The sequence below is a fragment of the Emys orbicularis genome, chromosome 7 (assembly GCF_028017835.1).
Source record: "Emys orbicularis isolate rEmyOrb1 chromosome 7, rEmyOrb1.hap1, whole genome shotgun sequence".
Taxonomy (NCBI): Eukaryota; Metazoa; Chordata; order Testudines; family Emydidae; genus Emys; species Emys orbicularis.
Window position 1 is genome coordinate 22,737,357 of NC_088689.1, and position 15,629 is coordinate 22,752,985.

Consider the following 15,629-nt stretch of genomic DNA (forward strand, 5'->3'; position numbering starts at 1 on the left):
TTCAATTACTAGCCCTGACACAGACTTCCTCAGTGACCCTGGGCAAGCCACTTAATTTCTGTGTACCTCTGTTCCTCACCCCTTGTCTGTCATGTCTAATTGGACTGTAAATTCTTCATGACTGGGACCCTTTGTTTCTATGTGTATGTATAGTGCCTAGTACCAGGGGGCCTTGACTTCAGTCTCATAATAGTGGACCGAACTAGCGGTACCAAAGAGAAACACACAATTTTGTCCTGCCTACTTATGGGCATATCATACAGTACCAGCAACTGCAGCTGAAATTTGCACAAAACACAGTTCATGTGGCCGGTAAGTGCAGATTAGAGAGAACAGAGTTGAATAGGAATTGTTCACCTCCCCCATAGAGGCTCTACTGCATGAACATCACAAAGCTGGGGCTTTGCAGTTTGGGAGTATCATCTTACCAGGGATGGTGGGACCAAGACAGATGGTAACTGCTTTATGTGGCATCATTTCACCTCCCCCTCCAAGAAACCCATGGAACCTCCATTGAAAATTCCAGCAGGGGATTAATACTGACTGACTCATGCTCTACATCTCAGGGGCAGGGTATGTGTGCACAGGCAGTCAGCCAATGGCAGCAGGGAGTATCAGGGAAGAACAGACCCTCCAGGAAGATGCTCCAGGACCCACAGGGTTTCCCTCAATATGTAAACAGAGGGAGTTGCCACAGGAAAAACAAAAGGCTGATAACAAGGAAAACACTGAGAGGGAATGGTTTTCTTTTCAATGTCATATATAGAGATACTAGATTTTTACAATACAGTAACCAGAATTATAAGAGCCAAAATATAAACTGGAATGAAACACTATTGGCAGGAGTTTGTTTCCATAAGCATAGGAAGTAGACTTTCCCACAGATCCAAGCATTACACACCCCATCAGTTTTAATACTATAATCCCTCCACTAGCACCTCCTGTGTGAAAGGAATATGAATCAGATCTACTTACTCGTTTCTCTCCAGACTGATGACTAGTCGCTTACTTTCAGTTTGTATTAGAAACTTCATCAGTGCTGGGTGACTCTGAAAAATGAAAAAGATGACAACTAAGTTCAGTCTCTTAGGGACTGATGCTGCAATGTACTAAGCACCCAAATCCCGCTGTATACAATGGCAACTCAGGGAACCTGGCACAATAGGGCCCTTATTCCTTGAAGGGAGAATGTAATGTTGAGAGAACATTAACTTTTTGCAATGCAACAGCTCATAAGCAATATTTCTCTGTTAATAAACAGAGAGAACGGCAGTATGGGAATCAGCAGGGTATCATACTTGCTTCACAAAGACAGATGAAAGACTCTATACATGTTAAGCAATTATATCACATGTACTCTTCCTGAGATCAGACTGTGGCAGGAATATAGCTCTGATTCAGTTTGTAAGACAGAACCACAGCAGTATATTGCAGATCAGTTTCTGGAGGCCTTCTGGAATGTCCCCAATACAATTTTGAAACAATATTTTTCTTCTCTAAATGTTGGTGTAACATCTTGCCACAAACGCCTCATGAAAGCTTAAAATGAGCTGAATCAGCCTTAGGCTTTGTGGGGCAGTTTGCAATTAAGATGTTCATAGTCACATCTAGTTCCCTCCTCACCTGTAACCAAATCTGCAGTGCTGAGATTGGGGAGTCAGTTATATGGCTCCAGTCAAAATACTCATGTACTTGAAGCTTGTGCTTAAGTACTTTGCTGAATTAGGGCCTACAGTGTTGACCCCCTGGGTAGCATAGACCTATGACCATCATTGGAACTTCGGTGGGAAAGGCAGCACTGCTGAATTAATTTATTTTTCCCTAGGAATATGTGCAAATTTTAACAGGTATTTTTTATAAGCTTCCTATAAAACAAAACAAAACCCAAACAAAAACAAACCAAAACACCCAACCTCTCCCTCCCAAGGTTTTTAACTTAAAAAAAAACAACCACCACCACTGCCATTCTCTAGATCATAGTTAGAGCACCATTGAGAATGCACAAATATTTAAGAGGAGGACTTTCTATACCAGATGTCAACTGGAGAACAGCACCAAAAAATTAAAAATCCCACTCAGGACTTCTAGATTTTATTTCCAGCTCTGACACAATTTCTGTGAGATACTGGGCAAGACATTCAATTCTCTGTTCCCCAGTTTCCCAATAATAATTCTTCCCTACATCAAGGAGGTATGAGGCTCCATTCATTAAATAAGAGATCCTCAGAGAGAAGGCTAAAGGCCTGAAGCAAACTATTGTAAGATTCTAGGAGTGTGGAGGAGTGGGCATTAAAACACTACTGTGATGTTCCACTCTATGTGATTTTTTATGAAAATATTCTAATGAGTGTGAATATAATGTAACTGGAATATGCTTCATGCAAAAGGTCTCTTGTAAGGTATCATTACAAAGCTTATAATCTACTGAGTGTTGTCATCCTATTTATATAAAGGTATCATTCTTGTATCTGAAACTAGAAATATGAAATATAACTATTGTAATTATGCAAAGTGTTTAATGGTGGCTTGGAATCTTGATGGCTCCCATTAACCAGGACAATTGGTTGTAAATGGCTCTGTTTACTTGTAAGTCTTCCTGTATACCTGTGTGCTGGCAAAGGGGGCTGCAGTCATGAGAAATCCCCTAGCTACCACCTGAGCTGGAACAAGGATGTACCAGGGGAAAGGATTGGACCCAGATTAGAAAGGAGTCTAGTCTGTGAAAGAAGCTTATTGGAACTTCTCTGAGAGTGAGATTTCATCTGTATTCAGTTTCCTACTGTATTAGGCTTAGACTTGCGTGTTTTATTTTATTTTGCTTGGTAATTTACTTTGTTCTGTCTGTTATTACTTGAAACTACTTAAATCCTACTTTTTATACTTAATAAAATCACTTTTTGCTTATTAATTGACCCAGAGCAAGTAATTATTACCTGGGGGAGCAAACAGCTGTGCGTATCTCTCGATCAGTGTTATAGAGAGCAAACAATTTATGAGTTTACCCTGTATAAGCTTTATACAGAGTAAAACTGATTTATTTGGGGTTTGGATCCCACTGGGATCTGGATGCTATTGACAGGAGCACTTCTTAAGCTGTTTCCAGTTAAGTCTGCAGCTTATGGGAACATGGTTCAGATCTGGGTCTGTGTTTGCAGCAGACTGGAGTGTCTAACTCAACAAAACAGGATACTGAAGTCCCAAGCTATCAGGGAAAACGGGCTCAGAGATAGTCTCAGCACATCAGGTGGCAGTCCCAAGGAGGTCTCTGTGACCCAACCCATCACAACTACTTTGCCTAGTAAGCCAGTAATTCTTGACTACTGCCCTCGAATGCTGAATTACAGTTTACATGTGCAAAGTCAGTCCTAATACAAAGCCCACATTTATATTAAGGACCACGTGATCATCTTGCTTGGTGGGGAGCGTTGTCTACTGGTCAGGGGATTAGGCCCTATGACATGCAGAGAGCGGTTTTGGTAGGGGAGCCCAGGCCCTCCAACTCCACCAGGCTCTGGCCCAGGGTCCTGTGAGGGCAACCAAAGGGACTGACAGCCAGAAGCGTCTTAAGGCTGCCCTCCCTGGGCCACTTCCTACAACCCATCTAATGTTCAAAGTTTACAGCCTGTAACAGGAAGGTGTGAAGGGGATCAGCTCATCACTTGGCACCTCTTCGCAGCTGGTGGTGGCGTGGCAGCTCTCTCCCTCTTGGGGTGGCCAGGTCTGTTCAAAGACTCTCCCCTTCCAGGGTAGTCCATATACAAAACAAGGGAAACTAACACAAACAAACAGTCAGTATGCAAGAGAAGGAAATGCCTCCCTCTCAAGGTATAATGGAAGCAGGTCCTCCCTTCCCTCAGCCCTTTCCTCAGAAGCTGCCAGGTAGCGGTCCTTCCTCTTCCCTTGTCTGCCTGCAAGTGAGCTGTTCTATTCCCTTTTACCTCCTCCTCCAGTCTGTGCATCTCTTACACGTGTAGTGGGGCAGAGCTGGCTAAACCCAGAGCAGTTCCTTAACCCTTTGTTGCCAAGTGTCGGATTGGTATATCCATCACGGACCATTTATGCTCAGTTTGCACCTTAACAAATAAGCTTCATTGAATTGTTAGACAATACTTTCTTGTTTTGAAATTCTGTTTGTAGTTTAAGAGAGTCAGAGGATCACCTGCACATTTAATTTACTTTTTGAAAAACTATCTAAATTTAGGTCAGTCAATCAGAGCTGAAACACTTGAATTTTAGTGATTTAGCATTTCACTGATTTATAGAAAAATGCTTTCAAATTTCTGATTTATGGACTAAAGAGTCTGTACTACCTCAGTTTGACTGAATGACAGCATGTCTTTGAAGTATAATTATTTATCAGTGATTTAGAAAATCACAACCCTTTATTAAAATTGAAATCATTATGGCAAGATTGCTATATGTGTGCATGTGGGAGATTGAGGCGGAATTACAAATTCACTATATTAAAAACCTGGCAAAACTCCAACTCTCTCAAACACACCATTAAGTACAGACTGGACTTTTAAAGAGAGATGGTCACTTCCATCTTAAATCATTTGTTTCAAACGTCACTAGTGCAGATTCACGTGCAGCTTTTTTTCCCCCTTGCAAAACAGTAACAATATTAAAATACTGTGTCCTAGTGTACTTTTCAATAACTAGATCCCTCTACAACAGTGGTTCTCAACCAGGGGTCCGGGGCCCACTCGGGGGCCATGAGTAGGTTTCAGGGGGTCCGCCAAGCATGGCTGGCATTAGACTCGCTAGGCCCCAGGGCAGAGAGCCGAAGTCCCGCCACATGGGACTGCAGCCAGGGGCCCTGAGCCCCACCAACCAGGGCCTGAGCAACTTAGCTTTGCAGTGCCCCCATGGTGTGAGGGGCCCCAGGCAATTGCCCTCCTACCCCCTAACGCCAGCCCTGGTTTTTATATGAAGAAAAACAGTTGTTGTGGCATAGCTGGGCCATGGAGTTTTTATAGCATGTCGGAGGGACCTCAGAAAGAAAAAGGTTGAGAACCCCTGCTCTACAATACCAAATAAATGCTTCTGACTGCAGCCGTGGCATTCACCAGACACATGGGAGTCATTTATTTGCATGAATATTTAGAGGTAATTTTGATTACCACTTTAATATTAGTGCACTGATTCCAAAGCTCAGGAGATATGCACACCATAGAATTTAAAAGGACAAAACAGAATTAACTATAATGTTACACAGTAAGGAATTAAGATATTGCAGCAGCATAATGGGTTCTCCTAGCCTTAAAGCCCTTTAGTTAATATGTAAATGATGGATATGTTTATTCATGAATTCATAATAAAATTTCATTGACAGTCAATTAACACTACCAGGCTGTGATATAAAAATGATGCAGAGAAGAACGTACCATCAAAAGATAAAACTGTCACTCTTCAAAAGGTGCACAGGTAATTTAAATAATACTTCATCCATAATAGTGAGTCCTTCTATCACTGCTAGAGAAGGATGGTCCAGTGGTTTGGGGTCTAGCCTAGACCATGGAAGATCTGAGTTCTATTCCCTACTCCTCCATAGACTTCCTAAGTGATTTATGGCCTTGCTCCTGATCTGGAAAATAAATGGGGCTAATAGCACTTCCCTATCTCACAGGGATGTTGAGAGGATAACTACACCGGAGATTGTGAGGTGCTCAGATATTGTGATAACAGAGGCCATATAAGCACCTTACATAGATATATTTCAAATGTGCAAGAGAATCAGGGATTATTCTGAAGAAGGTGGGTTTTAATGTATAAACCTCTGAAATATGCTGAACATTATTATTTCATAGGAAGTTATGTTAATGCTCCTCCAAACTGTTAATGAATTTGTTTTGAAAGTCTTTCAAAACTGTATATGTTTCTTGCAAAGCATAATAATTTCCACTTTGAGACAACTTTTTGAAAATGCATTGCAAGATTCAATAGAAATCCCACTCGCGATAAACGCTGATGTCAGTTAAATGGTTTATATTTTCTGCTTAGAATAACCAACAAAAAAAACCACCACATTGTTGTGGTATGTAAAAAGTGTTATGTACAATCTCTTTTAGAAAGAACTAAAAAATATTTGCAGACATTTGTTGTAAGACACAAGCAAAAAATAATGAGGGATATAGACCATTAATTTCCATGCTGACACCACTTATTCCATGTGCAAGATCCTTCAATATTACAAAATGTGAAACTAAAATGCTTTTATTAAAACAACATCACTTACACGACAACAAAAAACTACAGACATGCCAAATCTATAACCACTTTTCCAAGTAGCCTATTGCTTTCTGACCTATTCTATTGGGATATCCCACCAATCCACTGCTTTTTCCAGTACGCAACTAGTACTCATGAGACCAGAGAATGGTTTGTGTGTTAAGAAACAGCCCTGACCCTAAGACGTTTAACGTATTCTGTTGTTTTCCTCACTTCTCTCCTAATTCAAAGTACCTACATTAATTTCATTATGCACTCTCACATGACATAATTCTAAGGCATATACTTCTCTTAGCTTGTACTTGAATTTTTTTTTTAAAAAGTGTGCAAATTTACAGTCAACTGTTTTGTTTTCGTTTTTGGTGTTTGTTTTTTTCCGTAGGTTTGAATTAGGATTAGTGCAATTTATTTAGTAATCCGAGAAAAAAATATTGAAACACTGAATAAACGGTACACAATTTGAATTAGACCTTCAGTTGAGGCTAAGCAGGAATTACTCTGACAAATCCCCTGAAAAATAGATAAAACAAATAATGGACAATTTAAATCATCTCTTGTGAATGAGATGCTAGGCTACTGTTGACAGAAACAAACCAAAAGAGAAAAAGATATGACATATCCAAGAGCCAAGTGGCAGGGAACAAACCCTCTCGTTTCTTATAATGGAACTAGAATCATTATGCATGTCTACCTGATGAGTAGAGTAGGCAATGACTTTTAGATTTATTGCTCGTCTGGAATATGAATGATTGAGAAATACAAGTGCAATACTGTGCCAAATGAAAATGTAAGTTGACTAGGAAACATCATTTGTTCCATAAAAAAATCCTGGCTTCAAAAATTCCATGCTCCTGATTGGCTAAAAGCAGCTGCAACTTGTGATGATATCCATCATTGGCTGGAACTGTTTTTGTAAACAACTGCTTCCTGGTCTGGACTTATTCCCTGGCACTGAAGCTGCCTTCAGGAGAGCTCTCCTGTGGTCATTCTGCACTTAACTTTCCTCTTCGGATTTAAATTGAAAACTGCAGGCAGAAGAATTTTGAAGTAAAACAATTAATTAAATATTGTTTTTAGACATCACTATTACGTTAAAAAAGAATCACAGGAAAGCTCTCCAGGCCTTATGTTGTGAGAAAGCTCACAGCTCAGGGTCAGAGCCAATGGCTGTGGCTTTCTGATTTTTGCTCTGAGTAACGACACAAGTAGCCTGAGATTCAGGGCCAGGATTCTAGATCATTTCCCAACAAGACATCTACTGGTATTCGGGTGAAAAGTTAGACGACAGCAAGGATAGTTTTGTGGTTAAAGCATTAAATTGGGTTTCAGGAGACGCAAGTTCAGAGCCCATCTCACACAGGATGTCTGTGGCTAAGTTGGGATAACACATTTAGGGTACACCTATACTGCATCTGGGAGTGAGCCTCTAGTCCAGGTAGACTTCCAAATGCTGTGGAGACATATCCTATAAGTACAGCAGGCAGGGCCGGTGCAACCATTTAGGTGACCTAGGTGGTCGCCTAGGGCGCTAGGATTTGGGGGGCGCCATTTTCTTCAGCAGCGACCGCAGCGGCCGGATCTTCAGCCACCCCGGTTGCCGCCGGCATTTAGGCGGAGGGAGCTGAGGCAGTGGAGCGCGGGGAGGGCCGCCTGCAGCGGGGGGGGGGGGGCGGCACGCAGGGGAACTCCCTGCCCCAGCTCACCCCTGCCCCGCCTCCTCCCCGAGCACGCCGTGGCTGCTTCACTTCTCCCGCCTCCCAGGCTTCCGACACCTAAACATCCTTCCACCGGCCCTGACAGCAGTTAGCACAATGCATCCCCTATTTTGATTGGGACTTCTAGGCAGTACTGGAATACAAATAAAAAATAATAATTAGTATGTATATTATTCTATATTCACTGACACTTGTTTTTGTCTTATGCTTCAACTGAACCCAATGTTGGTTTGTTAACAACAGATCCTTGAACCTGTCCCTGTCTTGATGGACTGACTAACCAGCAAAGATGCAATAGCCATACAATCATCTTCAGCTTTCATGTGTGAAAATATTAATGGAGTAGATTTATTCAGCATGTTTGTTGCATCCATACTGGAAGTTTAATTACAAAGGGCATTGCACAGAGCATATTTTTGTTGCAAAGTAATCTACGAAAAAGTATTATTCAGAGCTGGACACACGCAAATGTGGAAGATGAATGTCATTTATTTTGACAGAGTTGGCTAGAGCCAAGCAAGTCTGGTTGTTGTCATGTGCAATATTTGTAATACAGCCACATGAGTCGGTGCAAAGGCAAAATAATGTGTGCTTAATGTAAGTTAAGAAATAAGAGGAGAGGGGAAGCAAAAATCTTAGGAAGATAAATAAACAAGAATAAAACTCTAAATGGAACCAAAAATCTTCAGAATGAAACCAAATAGATATATCATTTAAATTTCAGTCAGCAATTAATTTCTGACTGGTGGATAAATCACTCAATATTTAGAAATTGGCTCTGCTTCTGTGATTTGCAGACAGCTCTTTGGTTTTGTCATGGCCTTGCTAACACTCATCTAGTGCATGTTTAACTCAGTCTTTGCTGTTTTGAGTTGAAAGTGGTTTGGATCCCTAACACATCACAAGAACCTGCCAATCACCCCAATATGGTAATGAACACTTACTTTTTCCCCCAAGTTTGACCTTAGTGAAAATCAAGTGATGTGGTTCTTATGAGAATTAAGGTACTGGGCATTTACTTTCAATAAGAGTTGGGGGCTTAACTTCATCAGGCTCCTTTGAAAATACCAGCCTAAAGTTCTGTGGGCCTGATTCAAAATGGAAAATTGCTGTTGACTCTGAATCAAATCTTATAGCTCTCATTCAGCAAAGAACTTAGACACCTGCTTTCTTCAAAGCACTTAGCAGGTGTCTATGTGTTTGCTGGATAGAGCCTATATGCCTAGAACAAGAATGTACAACAATCCCCAAACACCACCCTACGAGAATGCCTCCAGCCTGACCTGTGGGAGCACCTCTACTGGTGAATAACTAGTTCAGCATCTGTGCCAATTCTCTGGAACTCTGCTGAGATTGCCAGTAACAGTGACAATGTGTGTCAACTTTAACATGGACACTTGTCGACTAGGAACTGGACTGAGACCCCCATTTCCTTTCAACTATGACAGGTCACCAAATGGTAACTATTTTCAGCAAGTACTTACCAAGGTCACATTCTAATTGATAATCTGGTGGTCAAAGTAAAGTATTGTACAACAGGGCAGTTTGCGGGTTTAGGTGGTAAGCACTGCGATGGGGTTTACAAACCTCACACTGACCTGTAAAAGGTCAATGAACTGCTGTGAGCTCCATCAGCCCCAACCACTACACCTGAAGTGGACATCAAGCCTGAAGGATGGGGCTAAAAAGGGGACAGCCTGCTTAGTTGGGAGCTGGCAGGGAAAGGGAGCAGACCAACAGCTCTAACTTGGGGAGAGAAGCCAGGTTGGGGCCAGGAACTGATAAAATTCTTGCTTGTCATTGTCTTCATTGAAGGAAGGTAGGCTCTGACATGGGACTCTGTGTGTACCTGGACCTGTCAGCTGTTAAGCAGGATTCAGCAGAGTCAGATCCACCGGAAGGGAAGTGAGGGGACAAACACCACCAGAAGGGCTGAGAATTAAGTCCACCTAGGACAAAGACTCCATTATTTTGTGTTTCTTTTGGACTATGGCGCTGGACTCTGCTACCCCAGAAGAAGGCTGAATTTTTGTTGTGACCAAGCTGGCAGGCAGACCCACAAATGACCCGAGCAAGCTAGAAACTCCATTTGAGAAACTGAGGTAGAGCAGCTGCAATGTTTTGCTCCACTACAAAGAAGCATATAGGGAGTGGTGATGCATTGACAACCTAGTAGAGAATGTGGGCACTCACTAGATCCCTGGAATCAAGGGGATATTGGAACAAATACAGAAGAGCCAGTGATAGAAGGGAGATAACTAGCAAGCATTTTCTGGTGTCCTCCCCCCGCCCTTTTGTTTGGAGGAGGGGTGGTATTTATGAATGAAAGATGGAAGACATTCTATGCCTGATGGCAGTAGGCCAGCAACACAGGAACAGCAGAGGCAGACCCAGCCCATCCACCTGTAAACTTCTAGAAAACCTGCAGGAGACACAGCTTGCTGCTGAACAGCAGTAGCAGAGGGCGGAGCACCAGGAGCAGCTCCTAAAGCAGCTGGAGAAATAGGCTTTAAGAAATCTGATGATCAGGAAAGGGTACCTCAGGCAGGCCTGTAGCTGGATCAGCAAAACTGGGTCCAGAAGATGACACTGAGGCCTTCCTGCACATCTGTGCAGGTAGCCAGTGTGGCCAGCTGGGAGGAGTCATCTTGGGTGGCCACAGGATCCCCTGATGGGAGTGGCCCAGGCAGCATATCAGGCTGAGTAATGAACAGATGGGCTAATATGCAGCTATTTGGGGCTCGCTGGGCTTGACTCAGGAGAGGTATCAGCAAAAGTTTCTGGTCAAACTATTCCCACAGAGAGTATGACCATGGATAATAGCCCAACAGTTTTGGGACCGCATGAGCCATTGGCTGGCTCCAGAGACAAACCCCACAGAAAAAAATCACAGACCTAGTGGTTCAGGAGCAATTTCTGCATATTCTGCCTGTGGGAGTACAAATTTGGGTCAAGTGGTTCTGGCCAGTGCTGGTGAGGCGGTGGAGAAAATGGATACTTATTTGGAGGCCGAGCTGCCTGAGCAGTGGGCCAGACCAAAGGATGCCCTCTCAGGGAAGGCAAAGAAAAGGAAGAGATCCAAGTGCGTGTGTGTAACACACACACACACACACACACGTGGGCTGCTGGGGGTCTGGGGAGAAACTAATAAAGACAGTGTGTGTCCTGGGTAACCTTAAACCAAGGGTAACAGAAGAATTAACAGGGCCCCAGTCAGTTCCAGATCTGACCATTCCCTTGAGGACATTTAGGGAAGCTCAATGGTATGCTTCTGATGTGGGCATCCTGGCACACATTGGTTTTTGATCTCTGTAAGAAGTACAAACATTCACTATAAGGGTAGGATCATGTTTATTTTTCTCCTCTAAGCTCCTGAAAACAATTAAACACAAATAATCAAGGTCAGACATATGCATTACCTCACAGGTCTACCTCCCAAATGTTCCTCATTTGCATAGACACCAAAATTAACTATGTTCCACACAAATCTGGGTTTCTTTCTCTTTTTCAATCAGGAATTCAGAATTAAGGAACTTAGGTTATAGAAAGACTTACACTACGGGGCCTAAATCCCACATCATTTTAAGTTTTCTGTACAAGGGACATCTGTGTCCCTTATTTGTCACACACAGATGTTCTACATCGGGACCCTGGAAGGTTGAAAAGTATGTTTACAGGTGTCAAACTTCTATGTTGGATTACATATCCTCACAACATATGGTAGCACCTACCTAAAAGAGAGAAGTGTAAGAAGATCCATCAGAGCCAAGACTACCTGGGGAATCAGAGTGATAACTAAAATGCAACTCAACAAAACACAAGTTCTCCAACAAGCGTATCTGTTTAAGATAATTACAACAGAGTATTACAAATGGTTTGCACTACTTTCCACCCTAGGAATATTTCTCTCTCCTATTAAAAACTTCTTTCTAAACTAAAACCATAGGAAATGAAACAAACACGGAATACTCCGTGCAAACATCTATAGAACCAAATGATATTTCATGCAGACCAAGAGAATAAATATTTAGATTTAGTTGATATTGTTTTGCAAGTTCCTTAGGGTAGGGAACTCTACTGTGTTTTGTGAAGTGCAGTGCACGCATCCCTCTGGAAGTAAATAACTAATAGCTAAAGAGAACACAGGGTTTTTAAACATAATTCATTTTTAAGGAAGCAGCAAAGAACCACAGTCCTTTAACACTTTGACATGGATGAGTTCAATGTAGGAACCTGAAGAAATTCTTCACAACACTTAAAAAAAAAAAAAGAAAGAAAAAAGAAAAAGATTTTCTTTCTGAGACATCAAAAATACTTGCAATCCCAACCTTTATGGGATGATAAATGTGCACAAAAATGCACAGTAAAAAGAAGTTTACACCATTTTTCCCCTTAATGTCTGGAAAGGCATCATATCCAATCTAGGACTTTCTCCTCTCCTATTATACTTAGGCAATTTGAAGTCCACAAACATTCATAACTTCCCCCTTCCATTTCTGCTTCCCAAACTGTAAGTCCGCCATAGACACAGCTAAGGGTTGTTCACAAACTGTGGGCCACATGCTATCCCTCTATTAGATGTACACAGTAGCTACATGTGGCATGTTGGGCCCAAAGCAGTAAGGGTGGGGAGAGCAGCAGCTCTGATGCCTTTCCTCTTGCTTTTCAGCCACCACAGTAGCCCTGCTGTGGAGTTGGGGTTCCATGATTCAGGAGGGGAGAGAGTGAGAGGAGCCAGGGAAGAGCTGCTGAATGCATCTTGCTTCACCTCAGATTTCCAACCAAAATTCCACTCATCAGAGATCCCTCTATATATCTGCAATCCCAGCCCACCAGAATTGTTCTGGAGTCTCCAGGAATTAAAGATTAATCTCTAATTAAAGAATATGTCATGTGATGAAACCTCCAGGAATGCGTCCAACCAAAACTGGCAACCCTACCCCCCGTTGATAGATTTCATTGCAGACAGTTGGCTCCACTTGGGACAGCATCCAAAGACGTTCTTGCTCTCTGTAGGCATCCCAAGATCCATGTTTAGGTTTAAAGGGTGGAGCGCCATACAAATTCTTATGTAGGCAGGGCAGGCAAATCCCTCAACCTGGGAGGAAACTTTCATCTATCCCAGTGGAGTTCTCTCTCATGAAGTCAATGGAGCCATGACAATTTAGACCAGCTAAGGCTCTGGACTAAGGTTTCATGACCTCTGTGCAGGAAAACACATGAGGGCACCATGCCTATTTGGGGAAAGACTACTTTACTACATCCTTTTCAAGAGGCATCCTTCTTAATCTTTTCAAAATAAATATTAACTATCTGAAACAGACAATCGGAACAGCATGAATCAATTTTGCTCTTGAAAACAGAATTAGAGCTAGGGAGCATGATTTCCCACTCACATTGATTTTACACTGTTGTAACTCTACTGAGTTGCTGATGTAAGAGAAGAATTGGGCCCAAAGATTTAATTCAACAGTCAAACTGTAACTTTCGTGATCATCCCACGAGGAACTATACTAAACCATATCAAAGTGTTTCTGGCCAAGCATACAGGAATCCACAGAAACTTCAGAAAGTTAAACTTTTAAACTGTCAAGTGTTTTCTTTTGTTGTTGTTGTTTATTAGTATTCAACTGAGCAGAGAGCCCAACCTCATTCCTAAAATGGCTGTCCCATTAAGGTAAAGCCTAAGTATATAAGCTAAAAATAGGTAAATCAATACCCTATTTTCACAGCAGGCTTTGAGATAAAAACACCATTCAGGGATATCTAAAACACAAGTTGTTGGAGTAAGACTAATGAAATATGAAAGAGGGACCCAATCCTGTGAACACTTAGACTAATAACCACTATGATTAGGAGTAAGTGTTCACCTTCCATAGGGCAGGGCAGGGCCCAATCCTATGATTTGCTATAACAACATGAAACATCCTGTCAGAGATAAGAAAACCTCACCTGAATCCCTGCAATAAGTAGAAACATAACCCATTGTTCAGTGTGTACCAACTGTCCTGCTCTGTGCCTCAACTATATATATATAGAGAGAGAGAGAGAGAGAGAGAGATACCTATCTCATAGAACTGGAAGGGACCTTGAAAGGTCATCGAGTCCAGCCCCTGCCTTCACTAGCAGAACCAAGTACCGATTTTTGCCCCAGATCCCTAAGTGGCCCCCTCAAGGATTGAACTCACAATGCTGGGTTTAGCAGGCCAATGCTCAAACCACTGAGCTATCCCTCCCCACCACCTACAATGAGTCTGCTATAGCTTCCAGGGTTGCAGAGTTCTTTTCCCATTGATGACCAAGAAAGACAAGTTATAGACATTTACCTTTACTAGGGACCATTTAAAAGAAATTATCTCTAGAATAAAGAGTTAGACTTTTACTTATTTTATGACAAAACTTTAGGCTTCTGTGAACAGCTAAAGATATTCCTCCACAATGTTCATTTGGTTGTAAAAACAGAAAAATGACAATAGTTTATGTGCTGCAGTGGAAATGAAGCCTCCCAAGGAGGATGATAAAGCTGCAATGGTTATCTCAAGATGCAAGTGAAATAACCCAATGTCATCTACAATATCATCTTTCATTTTAGTGTATTCCTTCCAAGTTATTTTATTTCCTGATTGTTATGGTCCCAGTGGCCAGTGCTAAAGAGCATAAGCAACAGAGGACAGAACACATTTGGAGAAAAATATAGTGCACTGCATTTATTTTCAATAGACACCTACTTTGAAGATGAATTGCACAAGGGAGAAGACAATTCAGGTTTGCCAAGAAAGGAAAAAAATCATATACTTGTGACAGAGAAGGATGCGTCTGCACCAAATTGTGAACTCCATTTTGTCTTGTAATCACTTAGTTCTACGTGCTGAACATACGTACAACAGTCTATTGCGAGTAGGGAAAGTGTTTGTCGCCTCATTGAAGGACTATCACTGAGAAGCCACCACAACCCAATGTAGGGCCATTTTTCCCTCAGCTGCTGAACAAACACCATGGAACAATGGATTTTCTAAGAAGGACAGCAGAATGGCTGATGGATATGCAGCTTCTCAGCCTGGGCACATGTTAAAAGGAGAGAGACTATACTGAAGGGGGGAGGTTGAGTCTCTGGGCAGTGGGACAATCATTGGTACATGGAAGCTGAAAGTGTGAGAGAGAGAGAGAGAGAGAGAGAGAGAGAGAGAGTGCGAGCAGAAGGCACTGTGCCCAGTCTGAATGCTGACAAACCTCAGCCTTATGTGTAAAAGGTGAAATTAGTCACAGGGAGGGGCTTCTCAAGACTTTTATTTTTTCAAAGAGCTGTAACTCTCAAATGCTTTTAAGTGTGAAGTGAATGTGGTTAAGACATTCTTTTGCTAAGCTTGTGTTCCTTGCTTTCATGCCATGTTGTCCCCAAAAGAAGTTAAACTAGAAGCCAGAGTGACCACAGCTAGGTGGGATTCGGTGGGCGGAGGCAGAGGCGGAGGGCAGGTATGTAAACAACTGGGAGCCTCAGGAGGGCTGAGACACTGGTTCAGGGGTCTAAGGTGCTGGACTGAAGAATCCCACATCCCAAGGAAAGACTCAGACTCAGGGTATGTCCACACTACGAAATTAGGTCGAATTTATAGAAGCCGGTTTTATAGAAATTGGTTGTATACAGCCAATTGTGTGTGTCCCCACATAAAATGCTCTAAGTGC

General features: G+C 42.1%; 1 protein-coding gene across 1 annotated transcript in view; it reads right to left on the reverse strand.

Moving 5' to 3' along the window:
• ADAM12 (ADAM metallopeptidase domain 12) overlaps window positions 1-15,629 on the reverse strand; it is a 298,168-nt gene that overhangs the window by 235,904 nt on the left and 46,635 nt on the right. Inside the window, exon 3 of the mRNA XM_065407602.1 lies at window positions 976-1,049. Within this exon, the coding sequence (XP_065263674.1) occupies window positions 976-1,049 (74 nt within the window). The remainder of the gene's footprint in view (window positions 1-975; window positions 1,050-15,629) is intronic.